The 21985-nt window shown below is 41.3% G+C and overlaps 1 protein-coding gene across 10 annotated transcripts in view; it reads right to left on the reverse strand.

Moving 5' to 3' along the window:
• DCUN1D4 (defective in cullin neddylation 1 domain containing 4) overlaps positions 1 to 21985 on the reverse strand; it is an 83746-nt gene that overhangs the window by 18926 nt on the left and 42835 nt on the right. For all 10 annotated transcript variants that reach the window (XM_077757790.1, XM_077757789.1, XM_077757792.1 and 7 more), the window contains 3 exons: positions 20953 to 21044; positions 10928 to 10998; positions 5897 to 5988 (listed from right to left, as the gene is read on the reverse strand). In XM_077757790.1, the coding sequence (XP_077613916.1) occupies positions 5897 to 5988; positions 10928 to 10998; positions 20953 to 21044 (255 nt within the window). The remainder of the gene's footprint in view (positions 1 to 5896; positions 5989 to 10927; positions 10999 to 20952; positions 21045 to 21985) is intronic.

Below are 21985 nucleotides of genomic sequence, written 5' to 3' on the forward strand. Positions count from 1 at the left end.
AACAGCAGGTAATCTATGGGATGATATCTTGAGACTGTGAATCCTGTTCCTGAACCTTCCATATGGTGGTTTTAGCCTCCACTGGTGATACCATCTAAGTTGGCTTTACATTTGAAGATGCAAAACGGTGATTTTTCTGACTCTCTCACCCTTACTGCCTGAAGTTATTCTATAAAGAAGAGTTCTACTCACCACCTTTCTTATTTTTTGGACCTAAGGATTTTTTGCTTTTTATTCAGTGTTCTAATCTTTCACTGCCTTTATTCTTTTTGGTGCACAAATTGTCCTCATTTGGGCAGTGGCCCATTCAAGCTGGTGCCAGAGTCCCTCTGACATGTCCCATCGGTCTCTGAGCACGTCCTTGTTTCTGGCACAAGACATTCCAGCTCACCTTGTACTTTCTCTACCCTCAACTTGAAATCAGCTATATCTCCAGGGAGCTTTGGTGATGAAAACCTATTTTTACAGATAAGGGGACACACTGTTTATTTTTCCTAAGGAAGCAGACTGATTGACTAATTTTACAAACTAATTTTCTGTTCCTAATATGTAGCCCTTAAAAATGAGAACCAAGAGTCACCCATTTCCATCAGCAAAATCAGAGCATTTCAATACTGGATGTGCTTCCCTGTATGCCTCTGCAGAGCTTTCTCCTACTACTAAGTATAAGTAATACGCATTAAAAGTATTAGCAATGTTAAGTAGTTTATATGCTTTATAAACATTTTAAAATAGAGTTCATACTAGAGCACACTGATCTATTTTTGGCAATAAATTTGTGAAGGTTTCTTTTTTGTAGCTAACTACAAAACAGTCCCCCATAATCTACCGAGATAATAAAATACCTTAAAGTCAAAAATTACAGTAAATGTTTCACTTCTATGAATCTACAACAATTTAGAATGTCCTTTATTTCTTCCTGATGTTTGAAAACTAAAAAAGAGAACAATTAGACCATTTTAGAAGTCAGAAAAGGCTTCCTTAAGGGACTAATATGTTAGCTGATAGCTGAAAGCAGAAACTAGACATTTCTGGGGGAGGGTTTTCCAGATAAAAGGAAAGGCATGTGCAAAGGCCCAGTGGCAGAAGGGAGCATGACAAGTTCAAAGACTAAAGAAACCCATAGTGATGGAACAGACTAGAGTTAAGTGGGGAAGTGGTTCCAAGATAAGGCTGAAAGGGAGGCGAGGCCAGGCCATAAAGGGTTTTGTGGTCCACACTGTTTTTGTTTTATTAAAATTGAATCCCAGAAACAATGCAAGCCACCTCCTACCACGGGAGAAACCACAACCAGGCTTGCATCTTAAAAATTCACTCTGGGTTTCTGTGGAGAGAGATTGGGGAAGAAACAAAAGATGCTGGTAGCCTAGGTAGAGATCTAGTGCCAACCCCCAAATGAGGGGGTAGAAGCCAACAGGGCACACAAGAAAGCAGGAAGTTGAAGTCTAGGAGGCAGGAAGGAAGCACGGCCTACTCTGCACTGGGGACTCTACTGTATGGTTTGACTCTGTACTGTAGACATAAATAACTAATAATACTTCATTAAAAATATGGGGGAAGGCCAAAATAAGTAAGGCCAAGTCTCTGCTCTTCACTAGAAAGGAAGGTTAAGGACCAAAGCCACAGGAAATTGGCATCTTTTGGCAGTTGGTTTAGTTGAGTCCTGTCCAATGAGAGGAAGAAGAATGGATGTCAATTTCAGCAGATTCAAGGGCAGAACCGCTCATTTAGACAACTGCTACACAGCTAAAAGAAAACAAAGTAGCCATGAGTCTTTGGGTAGAACTGCAAGGCAAAATGTGAAGTTCAGTAGCATGGCTGGGAGTCTAGGAGCCACCCTGGCAAAAGATGTCCTCTGAAAGAGGTTTTCATTTGTCTTAAGATGCTCAGAGATCCTATGTGGAGTGTAAAGCATAAAAGGCCCAGTGAAATTTTCACTTCATGTATTAAAGACAGTTATGCAGGTGAGAGCTATTGCCGTTAATAAGGGGCCCTGCCCCACAGAGCCCCTGAAGTGACCCCCAGCAGGGAACAGGCCACCGAGTCACCTGTCTGAACTATAGGTTGCCATCTAGTGGCCACTCAGTGAGATCGAGGGCAGAGGGCTTCCCTTCTAACAGGGCCTGTGAAGAGACTGCGGTGGGAGTTGAAGCAAAGCAGCCTGAGCCTTCAGGAAGCAGCCACCATCTTCAGCCCACTCCCCCTGCTTTCCGGTGTGTCACCCATAAGAAAGTTTGAATTCGCCTCAGAGGGACATAGTGCCACATGGCTCAGGAGCACCGTTTTCCAAAACAAAACATGCCCAATCTGTGGGGTCAATTCTTCCGTGACTTTTGCTCCTGTAACAGATTCAGAAGCACCAGAAATCAGGACAATATGCCTCAAAGGTTAAAACCGAAAGGAGTTCTCCACTCCCCCGGGGAAAGGCCTTCACTCCTTCCCTTAGCCAAAGGTATTTTTCAGCCCATCCTCAGTGCTTTGCAAATTTAGCTACAACTCTAACACGCTTCTGTTTAGCGTTTTTAAATAGCTCTATAAGTTTAATTTATCAGAAGTAACCTGAAACGCACGTGTTGGAACAAGGGGATAAAACAGAGTCCACTGAAACGAGCTGTGCCCTCTGCTGACTGAGAATGAGTTACAGAACTTGAGATGCACATCGCCCACCCCTTGATGTGGCCGTGCACACAGCTCCTCTCCCCGGCGTCCAGGAGGCCGAGTTCTGAGAGTCCAGGTAGGGCCACAGAGCATCGCTTCCCCTTCCTGGTGTTAGAGGCGCTGCCAGAGACACTCAGGAAGTAGCAAAACATAGTCTCCACTCCCGCTGTACAGTAACCAGCTTTTCACACTTAGCGTTTGAATCAAATATATTAATATATTACAAATACAGGTACTGTCACATATACTTTAATTCCAGGTTGAGCTCAAAACACTTCACTGGACGGGTTTAATAAAACCAAAAGAGAGCAAAAAAAAAAAAAAAAGAAAAAAATCCAAACTAGAAGACAAAGTAGGTAATTCAGAAGACAGACTACTTTCTATGAAACTTTAGAGCATATTAGCCTCTGAGTATTCTTATTTACTGGGTGTGGATACCTTACAAATACAGTACTGGGGCGCCTGGGTGGCTCAGTCGGTTAAGCGTCCGACTTCAGCTCAGGTCATGATCTCGCAGTTTGTGGGTTTGAGCCCCGCGTCGAGCCCCAGCCTGAGAGCCTGGCACCTGCTTCGGATTTTGTGTCTCCCCTTCTCTCTGCCTCTCCCCTGTTTATGCTCTGTCTCTGTTTCTCAATAATAAATGATAAAAAATAAATAAATACAGTACTTATTTAATCAATTCAAGAAACATAAAGAGAATTGACCTTATCATTTTTGGATCTTTTGCTTGAACTTTGCTTCTGAGCCCCTGCCCCAAACAGACTGCCTCGCTCATGGATGTTGTCTCCCCAGGATGTAGAGCACTGCACTTGGCACATCACTGCCATCCAAATACTTGCTAAACAAATGAATCGAGGGGGGCTAAGGGACAGGGAGTGGAGGTTCTTAAAATCTGAAATTGGACTATTCTCAACTATACAGAACCTCTGAATAATGATCTCTTCCTCACTGATGAGGAAACCAATCTCAGAGTTGCATGCCACACAAAAAGAAAGCAGACTCCTCAATGCCCTTAGATTGAACCCAGCTTATCACTTCACCTTGAAATGCAAGGACCAAGTGGCAGCATCCTAGAGGGACCCGTGTGCCCCCACATGTGTTACACTGAGTGGCAAGCAGAGCTCCCAACGAAGAACCCATGGGGCCCCTGCAATCCTGCTCTGCTCTCCCTGAGCCTACACAGACCTCTTCCAGGAAACTACAGCCTTCCCACGTGGTGTGGCCGCCATCACACATGGGAAAGGCCTGGCACTGTGTCATGTTCTTTTGTAAAGGCAAATGTAAAAAATAATCTAGAATTACATAAAAGTGGGTATTACAGTCTCTTAAGACGAATGAAAATGTGCCTGAAAAATATTCATGGTGCTGCCTCTCAAGGCTTGAAAGGAAATCTTGACATGGCCATGCAGTCACCATTACACGGACCCCCTTAAAAAAGAGCAGCCATTATGTGCTGTATTCAGAAGGCAGTAAAGAAAGGCAGGGGGGAAAAGAGTGAAACTCAGTAGACTTAAAATTGTTAAGAAGATGTTCCCAAAATGACAAACAATTTTTAAAACGATTTCAGAGGACTTAACCCTAAAATTCTAGGACGTGCTGACAGGAAAGTGTATTTATAAAAGGGTAACTTGGCTTTTACCTACAACTCATCTGCCATCAGATTATAGTTGTTAAAGGAAAAATGGGACTTAAGCAGAAGTCTTGGGGTGCCTGGGAGGCTCAGTCACTTAAGCATCCAACTCTTTGACTTGGCTCAGGTCATGACCTCTGGTTAAGATCAAGCCCCAACATCGGGCTCTGCACTGAATGTGGAGCCTGCTTGGGATTCTCGCTCTCTCCCTCTCTCTCTAACTCTTCCCCGGTTCACTTGTGCGCTCTCTCTCTCAAGATAAACATTTTTTAAAGAACTTTAAAAAAAGAAGAATCAGAAGTCTTGGGTTTTCTTCCCCTTTCTGCCACTAACTTTAACACATCATGTATCCCTTCTAAGCCTCAGTTTCCTCATTTGTAAAATGTGCAGGATAAAGCCTGATCTGTCCTCCTCACAAGGCAGCTATGAGGCTCAAATGGAAGACCAGCGAGAAGGCTTATAAATTACTAAAGCGTGGTGCAAATAAAGCATTATTATCAATAACAAATGGATAACAATTTTGGCAAACTCCAAAATTATTTAAATAAAACCATAAAGCCATTTCCAGTCCAATTTCAATCCAGTAAATGTCAAAGTCTATTATTCCCGGTTAAAGTGAAAAAAAATAAAAGTCATTCCCTAGGTCAAAGTTACTTTGTTAATTATCTGCACTTCACCTTCAGGTACCACTGAAATATTCACTCACCATCTCAACTGTATGTATCCTTCAATGGAGAATACAGACTAACAACTGTTTACCTGAATGAAACTCACTGTGTGTGTACACACACACACACACACACACAGAACACATAAAACCACTGTTTTTTTCCTTATTCTGGGTAACACAAATAGAATCTTTATTACTTTTTTTTTAACCACTGGAGTAATGAAGTTCTAATTTTGCCCAAAGCTAAAATCAGAATATATAAGATACCAAATATCTTCATTTATAAGTTAAACTTTAGTCAACTTTTTCTCCCTAACTGTAAACCAGATGCTAATACGCCTTTGCTTTATAAGCTCAAAGTCTGTGCTAACAGGATAGTCACCAGACACACATGGCCATCAGGCACTTGAAATGCAGTTCATGCAAATTGAGAGGGATCATAAATATAAAATATACACCAGATTTTGAAGACTTAATATGAAAAAAAGAATGTACAACAGCTCGTAAATTTTAAAAATACTGATTATAGGTTGGAATGATAATATTCTGGCTATCTGGAGTTGAATAAAATATATTAAAATTAATTTTACCTGATTCTTTTAACTTTTTTTTTATGTGAATGTTAGAAAATTTAAAATTACACATGTGGCTCACATCTATGAGAAGAGGCTGGTCTATTTTCGATTGGGCAGCCCTGTTCTAAAAGAATACTAGAATAAACAATACACATTATACAAAAATTATAACTGCTAACATTCGTGAATATCTTCTCTTCACCATAAAAATGGGATTTGGTCTTTATACCTATGGCCACAGTTGATGTGTGCCGTCCTCCAGTCACCCGACCCAGGCTCGTGACCTGCCAGGGAGGAGGCCGCCAGCTGCGGAGTGCAAGGATGTCACCCTCGTCTCCCCACCAGGGCGGCCCCAGGACTTACTGTAGAGAAGTCATTCCTTTTAACCACTCCTGTAGAGTAAAATAACCCATGTTTTGTGCATCCAATTTCCAAGCTAGTACAAGCATAACTACCTGTATAAAAACAAATAAACAGATCAATCAAATCAGAACAGATCTCAGTAATTAAACATACTAACGACTTTCCAAATGCTTCTGTCTGCGGCAGTTTAGTCACTGAAATACGAACAGGGTAACTTCAAAAATGAGTTCTAGCTTGGGAAACATCCAAAAGTTTGGTAATTCATCTGCTGACAAGGGCTTGAAGAGACATGAACTCTTATGATGTAGGATAGTGGATGTGTAAAGCCATTAACCACTCCAGAGGGCAATTTTGCAATATTTATCAAAACTGAAGCCAGTTTTTGACTCAGCAATTCCATGTAAGGAAGTTATCTTGTAACATACACCTGCATCTGAACACAAAGATGTATATTCATCAATATTTTCTGCAGAATTATTTACCGTAGCAAAAGACTGAAAACAACCAAACATCTATTAATAAGGGACTAAGTATATACATCCTTGCTGAATACTTTCCATACAAAGGAATACTATGCCACCATTAAGACAGATGAAGTAGAGCTATCAGTACAAATAGGGAACAATCTCCAAGATTTAGTGAAAAGAGCAAGTTGCAAGTCCAAAGCTAACAAATAAAAAGGCAGGTGGTGAGTCATATACAGTGATGGAGTTGTACCACAAATACATTAGTGTTTGTGAACTGAACTATACACACTGGATGAAATTACTTTCAAGTGCCCCAACACTCCACTTAAACAGTGCTGTGCCTGGGATGAGCACAGGATGAGTGACAGGGCCTGATCACTTCTCAGTGGGGAGCCACTCTTGCTTCCAGTGAATCTTCTGAAACTCTGTAGGCATCAGGGACTGTGACAACTCTAGTTTATGGCACTGCTGGTCATTTAGCTGCTTTTAGAGAAAAAGATGACATAGAGATACTGATGGTGAGTTTCATACCTGAAGGTGTAAAGGCAAAATTACATTTCAAAAGCGCATCCAGCTTCAAACTACCCAGGGCTCTACAGAGGGACAGAGCTGAGGCCATCCATCCAGGAAGAGGGTAGAGGAGAGGGACAGGGATTTCCAAGGACCATCTTGCCACTCTGTGGGACTGGCTATCTCTGGATATTGTCCATTCCTAAGGGACACCCAAGTCCTGAACTGGGGATCACATGTACACTGCTAAATGGCTACGTCTCCATTTGTTGTAAAAACAAAAAAGCAATGGTAAGATTTTCTGCAAAAATTGGCCAGGGACTAGCATATTCCACATTTGGCAGCTAATCTGATTTCTTTACACAGGACCTGAAGGCTTCATTTCAACTGCTGGAAGAACTGACCCAACCATTAACCTACCACCCACGTGCCCCACTGGGTCAGATGGCGATGGTGGTAAAAGGAATCGGGATGATAGAACATGAAAAAAGTAAGGCAAGCGGTCAATTAGGAATCACTCTAGATGATTTAATTGGCCTCTGAAAGCCACTACACACATTAAGAACAGTACTATTTAGGAGGTTCAGAAAGTCGGTCCCTTTGTTTGCCAACAAGCTAGCTTGCGGACTAAAAATGTCCAGCTTTGTCTAATTTATAACTGCAAGATTAATAAAAAGCTTTCTCTTGATGTTGACTCTATGGTTTTCCACCTTAGAAATTATTATCAGTGAGAACCCACTGAATCTCTAAGCCCCGTCATCAAATCTCAATGAAATCAGTACATTAAAGTCATTAGGCTTTCTCGATTAAACAATCTAGATTGCTAGGTAGATTGCTAGCACTTATTAGTAAACCAATGTTTCTATGTATTATGCACATCATCATAAAATATCATTGCTTAATACGTTAAAATATTTTTAACTTAAGAGACCCAGTTCCCCAAAAAAGCTTACAATGGTCTTCCAAATATTTACACATCAGTGGATTTCTCCCCATCCCTCAGCTTTTCTTGGAATTCTGACTCCCACATATCAATTTACCTAGGTGAAATAACCCACATTTTCAGTTTTTTTAAAAAATTATTTTGAGAGAGAGACAGAGAGAGAGTGTGTACGCACACGTGGAAGGGGCAGAGAGGAAGAGAGAGCCCCAAGCAACCTCCAAATGGTCAGCACAGAGCTGGATGTGAGATTATGACCTGAGTTAAAGTCAAGAGTCAGACGCTCAACCGACTGAGCCATCTAGGCGCCCCAACCCACATTTTATAACTCAAACTTGGTATGTTCTCAAACAATATATATAGTAAACGCTCAGTAAGATAGATTTAAAGTTCCACATAAACACTAGCTAAAGTAAAAAACTGGTCAGGGCATGGAAACACACACACAAGTATGCATGAAACGTGGCTAAAAAGTCAAAGTAGATATTCACAATGAGTATTTCTTTACACAAAATGGACCTTTTCTTATGGTAGCTAATAAGGATGCTAATTCCTTAAATAAAGGATTTTGCTGCTGCCTTAGTAAATGACAGTAGATTTGAATGTTACAAGCCTGCTTAAATTTCCTAGGCTATAAATATCAGTCAAGGTGAAGGTTTTAAGTACTTTAAAGTATTTGAAAGTGCTTACTCAACAATGTAGACAAGCCTTTAAAAAACGATCTTACTTCCTATTTTTCAAATGTTAACATTGCTGAAATCAGGACACATTCAGGACGGATGCATATCAGTTTATTTAGCAACATTTTTTTTTTAGTGATGATATACAACTTCTATTAGTGGTGGCTTAGAGCTGAAGTACAGTAATAAATACTTTAGAATAATATTCTGAATTTGGTTTTCTAGTCTTCATTGTGATTCAACATTTTAAGTCTACTATTCCTAAGAAGAGAACTAAGGGACTCCACTGCTCCCCGAAAGGATAATAACAGCAGCTCTCTGTACGGAGTACTGGCATTTGAAGAATGGTGCCTTTCTTCGGTTAGAATTGACACCAGCCCTCCCTCCCCACCCACAGGCTTCCGCCCATCTGAGAAGAAATGTTTACATGGTGCCTCTCACACCTGCGGCCTGACCCTGGCCTCCCAATCTCCTCCCCGTCAGGCCCTTCTGCCCACCCCTGATTGTATGCTGATGACGGTCCCCTGGGAAGAACCTTTGCGTCTGGGGCACCTGGGTGGCTCAGCTGGCTGAACATCCAACTTTGGCTCAGGTCATGGTCTCGTGGTTTATGAGTTTGAGCCTGACGTCAGGCTCGCTGCTGTCAGCCTATCAGTGCAGAGTTTGCTTCAGATCCCCTGTCTCCTTCTTTCTGCCCCTCTTCTGCTTGTGCTTTCCCAAAAATAAATAAAACTTTAAAGAGAGAGAGAGAGAGAGACTGAGAGAGAAACTCTGGGTCTGCTCTCAGGCCCAACTCACTCTTGCTCCTCTTATTACAGTCCAGAAAACACTCTGCCAGCAGTGGCTTGGCTGCCATCAGGAAGCTTCCTTCATAAAGACAGTGAAGTGTTCTTTTTTTTAAATTTTTGTTTTAAGTGTTTATTTTTGAAAGAGAGAGAGACACACAGCATGAGTGGGGGAGGGGCAGAGAGAGACGGAGACACAGAATCTGAGGCAGGCTCTGGCCTCTGAGCTGTCAGCATGGAGGCTGATGTGGGGCTCGAACCCATGAACCACAGGATCATGACCTGAGCCGAAGTAAGACGTCCAACTGACTGAGCCACGCAGGTGCCTCTGAAGTGTTCCTTTCTACGCTGATGAGTAGTCGATGGACCAGATCAGGCAAAATACTACTGGCCCAGTTGTCCCCAAAACTTTATGCCAAAATGAATAATGTATTAACATACCTGAACTAGATCACATTACAAGACAAAAATCCACGTAATGAGCAAATGGCTCTTTAGAAAATGTAAGGTGTTGGAGGGAGTTGGGAGAGGACAGACGTATAGGAATGTTAAGACTAAGAAAAGTTTCAAGAAAAAGGTGTGAAGTCTTTAAAGTTTTTTTAAGTTTATTTGTTTATTTTTGAGAGAGAGACAGAGAGCATGAGAGGAGAGGAAGAGAGAGAGAATTCCAACCAGGCTCCTCACTGTCAGCAAAGAGCCTGATGCGGGGCTCAAACTCACAAACTGTGAGATCATGACCTGAGCTGACACCAAGAGTTGGATGCTCAACCAAATGAGCCACCCAGGTGCCCCCAAAGCGTCAAGTCTTAATTTCTAGTTTTTAGAGCATGACATATATGCATGGGCACCACCTATCTTCCAAGAAGAGTCTGTATGAGGGGGGGTGATCGCTTGTCATCTCTTCCTCATCATAAATTCATTTAGGACCTTAGACATATTTGTTAAATTGGAGGCTAATGCTATATTAAACTGCATGGTTAACGGGCCAGGACACTTGTATGAGCATGAGCATAATTTTTCATTTTAGTGTGAGAGAGATGATGTAGGAACAGGAAAACATATTCAACAATAACGTGATGATAAGAATGGGGAAGAATAATTAAGCAAATATAGTAACTTCTAATTAAAAAAATTTTAAAGGAAATACTGAGGGCCTTTAACCTAAAAAGCAATCCCTGAGTTAAATTCAATCGGAAGTGAAAGAGCTATGAAAGATTCTTGATAATTACAATTTACTCAAGCCCCTATGAATAATTAATTACCCAAAGATCTGGACAAACTCTACAGTAGGCTGGAACGCCTATGGAGGGGACAAAGGCACAGAATATGGCGACCTGGCCCCACAGACCTCTCACAGGTGGTACACATGCCCAGTCCGCTTTCTAAACATCTAGTTTAATTAATTACTTTTTTTATCGTAGCTTTCAGATACAAGAAACAAACAAGAGGAAAAAATGAGTGACTAGTTACACCATACCAATTAAAACAGAAAATTTTGCTTAGAAATCAAATTAGAACTGGAACTTGTTTCTCAGATTGCCTCGTAAAAACTAACACACCATTTCTTCTTTACTGTTGCTTTATTTGGCAAGGGACAAAGACAAGAAAAATAATCAACTGATTTGCCCAACTTAATAGGTTAGACTTACATTTTCTGGTTCAACACCAATGTCTTCACAAAATTTCTCCATGCCTTCAGGACCTACAATATCATCAGTACCTGTGATGAAATGCAATCTTATATAAATTAAATCTGACCGTGTACACTATTATTACTGCAATAATATTATACTGTTAAAATATTATTAAAATAAACTAAAATCAAATAATAGCTATGGGCCATAACTCCTTTCTGCAAAGAAATCACCAAATATAAAGTGAAAAGTATTCTGGTTTTTCAGTTACTTCTTTAAAGGATTTGGCTCTGCACAATCATCTGTCAATTTATTGCCATGCCTTTCAACCTATGGACAGAGGCTACACATCATTTATGTCTAAAGATAAGGCCACTTGAGTTCAATTCCTGCTCTTTAAAGTAGCTTAGAGCTTTACCTTATTTTGGTATTAATTTTTGGAAACATAGCAGAGAACCACATAATGTTCTTTATAAAATTAACTGGGAAATAGCATAATTGTTTCTTTTATACAGAAAAAAAGCAAGTAGTCCTTTTTGTTCTTGATAAGGCAATAAAGCCTCTTTCTTCCCACTCGGGCTTCAGCGGTTTCTTCCTGAAAGAACCGCCTGCATGTTCCAGCTCTACTTTATCTCCTGTTCATTCTTCAACTACTGCAATTTGGTTTCTGCTCCTCTCTTTCTACTCAGACTCTTCTTGCCAAGGTCAACAATAACACCTTACCTGACAAATCTAACAGTCAGTCAGTCTTTATTTTATCTGACCTTTTATCTGACCTTTCAGTTTTATCTGAAACTTTGAAGCAGTTCTTCACAAAACTGCCTCCTCCCACAGCTTCTGGAAGTCCCCTCCCTCTGGTTTCCTTCTACTTCTCCTCTCTTCTGGCTTCTTAATGTGTTCCTTTGCTTCTCCCAGCTTGGTACATTTCACACGCAGAGTTCCATCTTTAACCCTCTCCTAGCCCATTCTATACCTTCGCCCAAGCTTCAACCATGCTCGAGTTTTCGGGCCCACACTTCCCCCCCTTAGTTTGGGCTGTCTCCCACATGGCCGCCCGGCTACCCAACCTCCTGTTTCACTGCCACACCTAAACTCAGCTTCTGCCCCGGGCCCCTTCCTGCAGTCCACATTTTCAGCCATCACCTCAACGAGAAGGCTCATCTCTCCACGCCAAGCCTGCTTATCCTCTGGTATCTGTCTCACTGGTGGCACCAGCAGCAACAGAAGCCTGGGAGTCATTTTAGACTCTTCCCTTCTCCTACCCTCTCCATAACCACTCAGTTATCAAGTGTACTGCCAGTTCTTCCTTCCAAACATTTCTTAACTGCACCTATTCCATGCTGGCCTACTCAGGCTTTGTTCTCCAACTCAGATTACCCCCACAGGCTCCTCAAGATCTGCCTAACTCCAGAGCCCTGTACCCTCCGACCCCTCCGGCACACAGCTGCCTAAAGGAGCCATCCCAAACACAAATCCCAGGCTGGCTTATAATCCTTCAATGGCTCCCCACCACCTCAAGATAAAGTCCAAAGTCTCAACCTTATCAAATAAGGTTCTCAATGATCTAGTGCCTCCTCTCCTCTTCAACCTACCTTTCCACCTTTAAATCAAGTTTCTTGAAAATCAACCAATCAATATTAAATGAATAAAAACTGAGACCCAGAAATACTTACCCGTGGTTTGCTCTGCACACAGGTCCTGACACACACCCAACCCAGACTGTTCTTTGCGGCCTCAGCCCATCTTCCTCTCCCTCCCCCATGTTATCTGGCCAACTCAGTAAGTCTTTAAGTGGAAACCAGAGAGAGCCCCCTCCCACTCTTCCTCACTGCCACCTGCAGAGCCTGGGAAGGGCAGTCCTCTGTGACCCCAGCAATGCTAGGAATGGTTCTCTCATGCTTAGCACATCTGCGCAAAGTCCCAGCTCATCTGCCTTTCCCTCTAAGTTCCTCAAGAGTAAGAGCTGTTGTGAGGCACCTGGGTAGCTCAGTCAGTTAAGCATCCAACTTCGGCTCAGGTCATGATCTCATGGTTCATGGGTTCAAGCCCCACATGGGGCTCTGTGCTGACAGCTCAGAGCCTGGAGCCTGTCTTCAGATTCTGTATCTCCTCCTCTCTGACCCTACCCTGCTCACACTCTCTCTCTCAAAAATAAACAAACATTTTTTAAAAATTAAAAAAAAAAAGTTAAGAGCCGTTGTATTTCTTGTGTAACCTCAGCATAACACCTGGCAAGGAGCAGCTGAGCTCATAAAATTTACTGACTGAATAAATGAATGACTACCAGGACACAGGAATCACTCTACAACCTTTCCAGAGACTCTACATCGAGCGGTTCTGCAGCGTCCACCGCTGCCAGGTAAGCCTACTTTCATTCAGGTACATTTATTGACCACATCCTGGGGCTCTACACTGTGGTAACTGCTAACGATTAAGAAACACAGTCCCTGCCCTGCAGGTAGGAAAACAGAGTACAGAGTAATTTCTTTTTTTATTTTTTTGAAGATTTTTTTTTTTAATTCAAGTTTGTTAACATTCAGTGCAGTCTTGGCTTCAGGAGTAGAACCTACTGAATCATCTCTTACATGTGACACCCAGTGCTCATCCCGAAAAGCGCCCTCTTTAATGCCTGTCACCCATTTAACCCATCCCCCAGCACCTCCCTGCCAGCAACTCTCAGCCTGTTCTCTGTATTTACAAGTCTCTTATAGTTTGCCTCCCTCTCTATTTTTATCTTATTTTTCCTTCCCTTCCTCTATGTTAATCTGTTAAGTTTCGGATACAGAGAAAGGGGAACCCTTCAGTCCTATTGATGGGAATGCAAACTGGGGTAGCCGCTTTGGAAAACAGTATGGAGGTTCCTCAAAAACTTAAAAGCAGAACTACCCTATGACCCAACAACTGCACTACTAGGAATTTATCCAAAGGATACAAAAATGTTGATTGATTCAAAGGGCACATGCACCCCAATGTTCACAGCAGCACTATCAACAATAGCCAAATCACGGAAAGAGACCAAATGTCCATAAATGGATGGATAAAGATGTAATATTTACATTACATCTTTATTACATCTTTGTAACTGTAATAAAAACATACATTGTTGTAACGTACATATATTACATGTATGTAATAACTGTAGTAATAATATATATGTATAATACACACACACACACACACACACACACACACACACACACACACTACTCGGAATACTACTCGGGGATGAAAGAGAATGAAATCTTGCTATTTGCAACAATGTGGATAGAACTAAAGTATATTATGGTAGGCAAAATAAGAGAAAAACAGATATCCTATGATTTTACTCATGTGTGGAATTTGAGAGAGATGTTGTTTTTTTAAGTAATCTCTACACCCAACATGAGGCTTGAACTCACAACCCCAAGATCNCCAGTCAGGTGCCCCAGGAGTAATTTCAATACAAAATAATAAACAGGAGAGCCTGGCTGGCTCGGTCAGTGGAGCATGTGACTCTTGATCTCTGGGCTGTAAATTCAAACCCCATGTTTGGTGTAGAGATTCCTTAAAAATATAATCTTAAAATAGTAATAATAAACCACAATAAATGTGTAAGATGGTTGTCCTCAACAGAGGATGAATATTAAAATCACCTAGAGGGCTTTCTGGAAAGTCTTATGTCATTTCCCTGCTTCAAGTCTTTGGCTCCCTAAAGTCACAGGCAGGCCCTTCCCTTGTAATCTGGCCACAGCAAATACTTTTTCTGCATGACTTCCCTTTTAATTACAAATGTGCTGTTTTGTTACAAAATGTTTTGTTTTATATATTCCAATCTGTTACCCTTTTCTGGGACTTTCTATTTTCTCCTTTTATTTTACATGTTTGTCTAACTGTCTTAGCTTGATTATTAGGGGAAAAGTTATCATTCATATAAAAGTTTAAATACTGAAATACTTAAATAATATTTAAATATTAAGATAAGTTATTATTCAAATAAAAGATTTTCATTTTTAATTATTTCTTGCTATATTAACACCTTAACATGATATAAAATTTCATTTAAAAGTGAACGTGAAAAAATTCAGGAAGCAAAAGTTTCCCCTCCATCCCCTCCTTACCCCTTAGAGACCACCATTTATTAAAAATTCCTTTAAGTACCTTTCCCAAAATAAGTCATTTATAGAATTCTGCATGCATGGAAGGAATATATACAGATTTATTTCCTGTTCCTAGGTGTCAATGAAATTTCTCTGTGGCATTCCAAGTAGAATTTAATTATTTCATTTCCAACAAATGATCATTTTTGCCTCTTCTTTTCCATTGTTTTTATTTTCAGCTATTTATTTTTATTTTTTTAATTTTTCAGAGAGAGAGAGTTGCGTACTCAACAGCGGGGCTTAATCCAATGACCCCAGGATCATGACCTGAGCCGAAATCAAGAGTCACATGCTCAACTGACTGAGCCACCCAGGTGCCCCATCCTCCTTTCCATTTATTTATGCCCCTTCTTTCTTCCTTTTGCCTAATCGCACTGGCTAATAATTTCCAAAACAATGCCAAATAATAAGCATTCTAAGACTGAGCATGCTTTTCTCATTTTTCACTCAAAAATGGAAATACATTTTGCATGTTATTGTTTGATAGGCTACTAGCTTTGGCTTTGAGAGTGCATATACCCACATGCGCCCACATGTAATATATCATGCAAATGACACAGTGATATGTCCACCTAGAAAAATACTCAATAGGCAAAGTCAGAGCAAAGTAGACTAAAAGGAAAAAATTGTGTTTCTCCCTTTCCTTACCAGTCAGGCACGTGTCCCAAGACCTTTGTGCTCATATTTATGTATGTGTTAATATACAACGAAATCAGTTTTAAATTTGTCTATCCACAGGGGTTCATGCTATCCCTATAAATCCTATAGTTGGCTTTTTTCACTGAGTCGCCTGGTAACCTTCCTGTGGGAAAGTCTATACATCGACTCTGTTAGCAGACACTTCTTACCCTACTCCACTGCGTGTATGTGTGTGTGTTTCATTTTTTTTTTTTTTAATTATTATTCTACTACTAAGAATGAATTTCGGCTAGGAAATCAAAGAATAATTATTCTCATAAGGAAACATTCACCTATTCCTGTTTTTAGAAACAGACGCCTTTTTCTGGTATCCACTGAGGGGACCCCCTGGGAAATAGTTGCAGATTAGAAAGAAAAAGTTACTTTACAATTCTTTTAAAATTCCTGTCTTTGGTCTCCATTCCTCCTGATTTAAAAAAAAGCTCTTTCCCCATAATGAATTCTTTTTTTTTCTTTTGACAGTGAGCGCTAGTGTGCACACGCAAGCAGGGAAGGAGCTGAGGGGGAGAGAGAATCTCAAGCAGGTCCCACGTCCAGTGCAGAACCCAATGCAGGGTTCAGTCTCATGACCCTGGGATCCTGACCCGAACCAAATTCATGAGTTGGATGTTTCACCAACTGAGCCACTCAGGTGCCCCCACTCTAACCTATTCTTGAGCCCCAGGAGCCACTCGCCTGCCCATGCGTGTGTGCACCTGGGTGCATCCTGGCCTACTTCCCCCTCGTCCGCCCTCCAAACCTGACCACTGGTGCCTCTCTCTGCCAGCATTCATCCTGAAGATGATGCTTCTCAGTTTGTCTGTTTGCTACACCAAAAAATGGGCTGAGCGCACCCCCTGGAGCCTGACACACAGCAAGCCCTCAAAGGATGTTGCTGAGGTATACTGGGCCATAGCAACATTAAGTTCTCCATGCTCTTCTCCTTTCTTCCAGGTTCTATGCAATGCCCAGGTCATATTGCATGTACACAAGTGCGCCTGTGTATTTTTTACTTTTATTTATTTTTTTATCTATTAAATTCAATTTCTATCATTCAGATTTTCTATCTCAATGCTATAAAGTAGAAATAATACTGTAGACAACATACATGATTTAAAAGTTTCTAGCAGCCACATTCAAAAGTAAAAAGAAATAGGTAAAATTAATTTTTTTGTTTTTAAAATATAATTTACCATCAAGTAAGCTAACATACAGTGTATACAGTGTGTGTCCATGTTTTTAAAGAGCAAGTTTTTAACCATATGATTTGCAAAGGCATGATTCTGGCAAAAGTAGTATTTTATCTTAAAACACTAAAACATAGCGTGTTAATCAACAAGTTTTTCTGTATCTTTTAAATACCCACAATTCTGCTTTTTATTTTTTTTTATTTTTTTTAATGTTTTTTATTTATTTCTAGGAGAGAGAGAGAGAGAGAGAGCGAGAGAGACAGCATGAGCAGGAGAGGGTCAGAGAGAGAAGGAGTCACAGACTCTGAAACAGGCTCCAGGCTCTGAGCTGGCAGTCAGCACAGAGACCGACGCGGGGCTCGAACCCACGAACCGCGAGATCATGACCTAAGCGAAAGTCGGACGCTTAACCAACTAAGCCACCCAGGCGCCCCACTGCTTTTTAAAACTTTCCTTTCTTTTTGGCATTATCTTTCTCGTGTACACATTTAGATTTAGTTGTAATCACCTGTTCATTGGGATTTTGACTGTATTTATACTAAACTTCTAATTCACCTGTAGAATTGAGCAATCTTAATTCTAAAATTAAGAATTGAGAATTCTTAATTCTGAATGTGTAACCGGCTAACCCAAGGTGGGCTAGAAGTGAAGCAGAAGGAGAGGATCTAAGAGTTGCATCTCCAGAATCTATAAGGAACTCACCAAACTCCGCACCCAAAAAACAANCTGAAGACATGTTCGGAAGACAGATACACCAACAACACTCTAGGAAAAAGTGGTGCTCCCACTTTCGCTGCCATTTTTTTTTAAGCAGGGGCCTCTAAAAAATATATGTAACCTTCTTAATGATGGTCCAAGACCCTCCTGGTAAGGTTGCCACAGTGACATCTTGCTGCGTCCCTGAGGCAAACAAGGCCACACTGTCCCTTTATAACACCTCTTCCTTTGCTGACAGACCACTTGATCACTCGGCACCTGCTCCTGGTCTCTAATCTCACGGTAATAAAACCAAAAATCAATTCCGTCAGAGAACTTAATCAAAAACAGAAACTAAAGGCCCAGAGTCAAGATCCAGAGAACTTTTATGATCGATGTATGGGAGTTGTAGTGACTGAAGTCAGTGTTGGCACGTGTGTATTTGGCTTGAGTCCTTATTTTTAGATATATTTTAGAAAGTGGAAGTTACTAGGTAAATTGTACATTAAGCTGGTTATTTTAATTCTAATGAAAAGAAATGGAGTCCCAGTTTCAGATGGGTCCAACCGTTTCTAAAGTCACAGAGAACTAAGGTAATCAAAGTACCGAAGGGAATAAGCCTGGAACACAGAGACCAGGAGGAACAGCCCCCAGGGGAGTGAGTCTCATTCATTAAATCTCGGAGAGTCAGAAATGGAGTTGATAGGGACTGTACAAGGTGAGAGGCTGCATCCCAGAACGTGGAAAGGGGAGCTGGGGCTAAGTGCCTGGGCCAAAGCTGCAAGCAGCTGGGCTCAGGCTGCAGGAGCCCCGGATGGTGGAGGCAGGGTAAGGAGTGGAATGGAGAACTCCAGGAAGAACTAAGGGGGCACCTGTAGCTCCACTACCAAGGCCTCTACCACCCCTCCATCCACTCTGGAGTCAAGTGCAGGGAGTCAGCCCGCACCAGCTGACCCTTTCCTAAGGAAACAGAATTCGCCACAGCTTGTGAAGTCTTCCTCATTCTAGCATCCAGGGAGCCTGTGGCCTACAGACTCATCCTACAGCACAACCCGACAGTCACCCTGGGTCATCTCACCATTGGGTTTTCTGGAATAATAATGATCTACAGTTTTTATTCATGTGGTTCGATATTAAAAGTGAAAGTGGGTGTCAGTTGGGGTTCTCAATTATTCCCACTTTCAAGGCATTTTCCCTTTTGATACAGGAAGAGAAGAAAAAAGTAGGGGGGCAGGAGGTTGGTAAAAATAGGGATGGCCACACCCACAAACACTTTTTGCAGGGATGAACTGCAAGGAACCACCTGGCAGGGATCTCAAGGAACCTAAGGCATGTGGCTTAATCTTTATCCCACATGTCATCTTCCTGAGCCAACGAAAAGCAAACAAAAAGGAAAACTTGTAGACTGCTCTCTTTTTAAAGGAAACAGAAGTGTGGTCACACCATGGAGAAATTATGTTTGCTTGTAAAGGAAGGCAGAGCCACACAAAAATCAAAATAGCTGTCTTACGGTGGTGGAATTAAGTGTACTTTTTGTCTGTTCAAAACTTCCTTTTCATAACACATTTCATAAAAATAAATGTGAACCAAGAAAAGACAGCAAAGAACTTTCATAATCAAGGTGATACGAATATGAGCAAACTCTTCATTCATTCAGCACCCATATATCAAACGCCTGGAGATGTACCACCCACTTTTTCTAGGAACACAAAGTGTCTTCAAGACATTTGTGTTCTCAGAATGTTAACATGGGAACACAAAAATTCTAATGCTGCCTAAGTGTCCGTATGAATGGCCGTGCCCTGGAAAAAAGCCCAGCTCAGACTAGTTCAGGTAATGAAGAAGACCTCGTTAGAAAGATACCGGGGTAGCTCACAAACCAAAGACCTACAGGAGTCAAGATAGTGTCGTTTCAAGCCTACCACCAGAAGAGAAAGAAGCCCTTCTCCCAGCTTCAATCTAAAAATTCCAGGAAATTTTACCTGGTGGCCTGGCCTGGGTTACCTGTCAGCCCCTGGAACTACTTCTGTGGTCAAAGGGGCAAGGCTCTTATCAGAGAACGGATAGGGTCGGGGATCTTGCCTGCTGTCGGCAAGATCAGGCCACAGGAGGAAGCCTCACTTTGACCCCCAATAAAAGGGTATTAGAACTAGTTATGAAAAATGTCCTGTGTAAGTACAAAGGAGGCTATTAAGCTAATTAAGGGGCTTAGAAGATGTATGGCAACAGCTGTCAGATGGAAAAGTGAAGAAAAAACACTCCAGGTAAAGGGACAGCAGTGAGTCACATGTCTTTCAACCTGAATGTAGGTAGCATGGATTTTTCAGCAGGGGGCGAGGCTGGAGTGGATTGTTAGGGAATCACCTGTATGCTCTGTTCAGTTTTCTGTTTTTTGTTTTTTAAATAAGACAACAGGGGGCGCCTGGGTGGCTTAGTCGGTTAAGCGTCTGACTTTCGCTTAGGTCATGATCTCGCGGTTCGTGGGTTTGAGCCCCGCGTCGGTCTCTGTGCTGACTGCCAGCTCAGAGCCTGGAGCCTGTTTCGGAGTCTGTATCTCCCTCTCTCTCTGACCCTCCCCTGCTCACGCTGTCTCTCTCTCTCTCCTAGAAATAAATAAAAATATTAAAAAAAAAATTTTTAAATAAGACAACAGAAGGCACACGAAACCTAGTTGGGAGCAGAGACAGAGGACACGAAAATCAGTTTAGAAGTGGCTGAAACAGTCAAGGTGACAGGCTAGGAGAGGGCCAGAAATAAGGCGAAGAAGAAAAGTAAAAGAGCCTTCAGCTCAAACTTATCTGGAAATATTCTTTTTTCTTTTTACCCCATGCACAGCTACAGTGGCAAACCTCCCCTAGACTTCAGTATTATGTTATCCAACCAGTTACTGTCAGCTGCAGAAACAGGACTGAACTTATGACATTTTAAATGACAAAACAAACATTTTCTACCAAATGATCTTTCAAAATAGACACTTAATATAAGAAATTCCATTGCACATAAGGGTTCAAAGCAGTGAAGCTTATTTTAACTTTGATGTACAAACCAAATAATCACCCACTACCAGCATTCTAAATAGGTTTCCTAGCAATCCAGAGTATTTCTCCCAAGTGCATTCATCTTTTCAGTTCCCTTCTAGTGTTCTCAATTCTTTGGCTTAGCTGCTGGCTATAAATAGGACATTTGGTGATTTGTTTCGACTATGTTCCCTCCCTCAAACAGGAAGAGACCGCACACAAACCACATTAGAAAAGTACACATTTTTAAATTCTTTAATCTCCCCTAAAGTATTCCTTATTTTCATGAGGATCAGTATTAGATAATATAAATGGGGACCTACCTGCATATTCGTAGAACCACTCTAAGCATCTCTTACTTGAAAAGGCTTCTTCTTCAGTCTTTATTCTAGTTGAATCATATTTTCTATACATGCTAGAAATTGAGAAAGGAGTCTGGAATTATTTAAAGATGTTGAGTTTCTTTTAAGTAACAGTCTTTATTCTTTTACCCAAACCAGACATCTATTCAGTCAGATTTCTAGTATATTTTAAACATTTTACTTCCTGTTTAGAAGTTTCAGCTTTTGTAACTACAGTTTTAAACAGAGCCATACCCACAACAGCATTAAATAGTAAATACTTGATACAGGTTTTTCTCTGACTAACAAGTGACCAGTAAGAACTGACTTGATATGCTCCCCTCTACCTCGCTAGCCAGAACGAACTCCAGAATGATACAGTGAGACACAGTCAGAAACAGCTAAGGTGTTTTCTTCAAGTGACAACCCTAGAACTCACTCACGTCCCTGCAAGAAAGTCTCCTGACTTTTGTGTCTTACGAGTCAGGCTGGGCACAGAACACAGTTGAAGGAAGAACCTGTCAGCATTAGACATGTCAAGGGACCATGAAGCAAATAAAAAGAAACATCAAATTATGTCTACACCTCCAGGAAAACACCTCAGGAGAGAGACGTACAGAGAAGCCGCGGCTTCTGCCACTCCCCTGTAATGCCCACTGCTGTGGGGACGGCCAGCATGAGCTGGAGAACAGAGTCGGGGGACCGGCGGCTTCCTCCTCCGACACTGGGACCTGCCGCAGAATTCTTTATTTTAGGATGACCCGGGGCTAAGAACCAAGATATTCCCTAGCTGGGGAGGGGAGAAAGGCAGGATCTTTAACACAGTCATTTTAATAGAAAAATTAGGAGTATATACTTTTTCTTTCTGATTTATATATAAGTTGCCTAAATAGGTGTGTCTGTGTGTGTGTGTATATATATATGAACATTTATGAATACAGTTTTAATTTATATAGTATATATTATAAATCTCATACATAATTATTCTTTAGTAAGTATTTACTCATGACCTAGG

Source organism: Crocuta crocuta, unplaced genomic scaffold (genome assembly GCF_008692635.1).
Source record: "Crocuta crocuta isolate KB4526 unplaced genomic scaffold, BGI_CrCroc_1.0 scaffold282, whole genome shotgun sequence".
Taxonomy (NCBI): domain Eukaryota; kingdom Metazoa; phylum Chordata; class Mammalia; order Carnivora; family Hyaenidae; genus Crocuta; species Crocuta crocuta.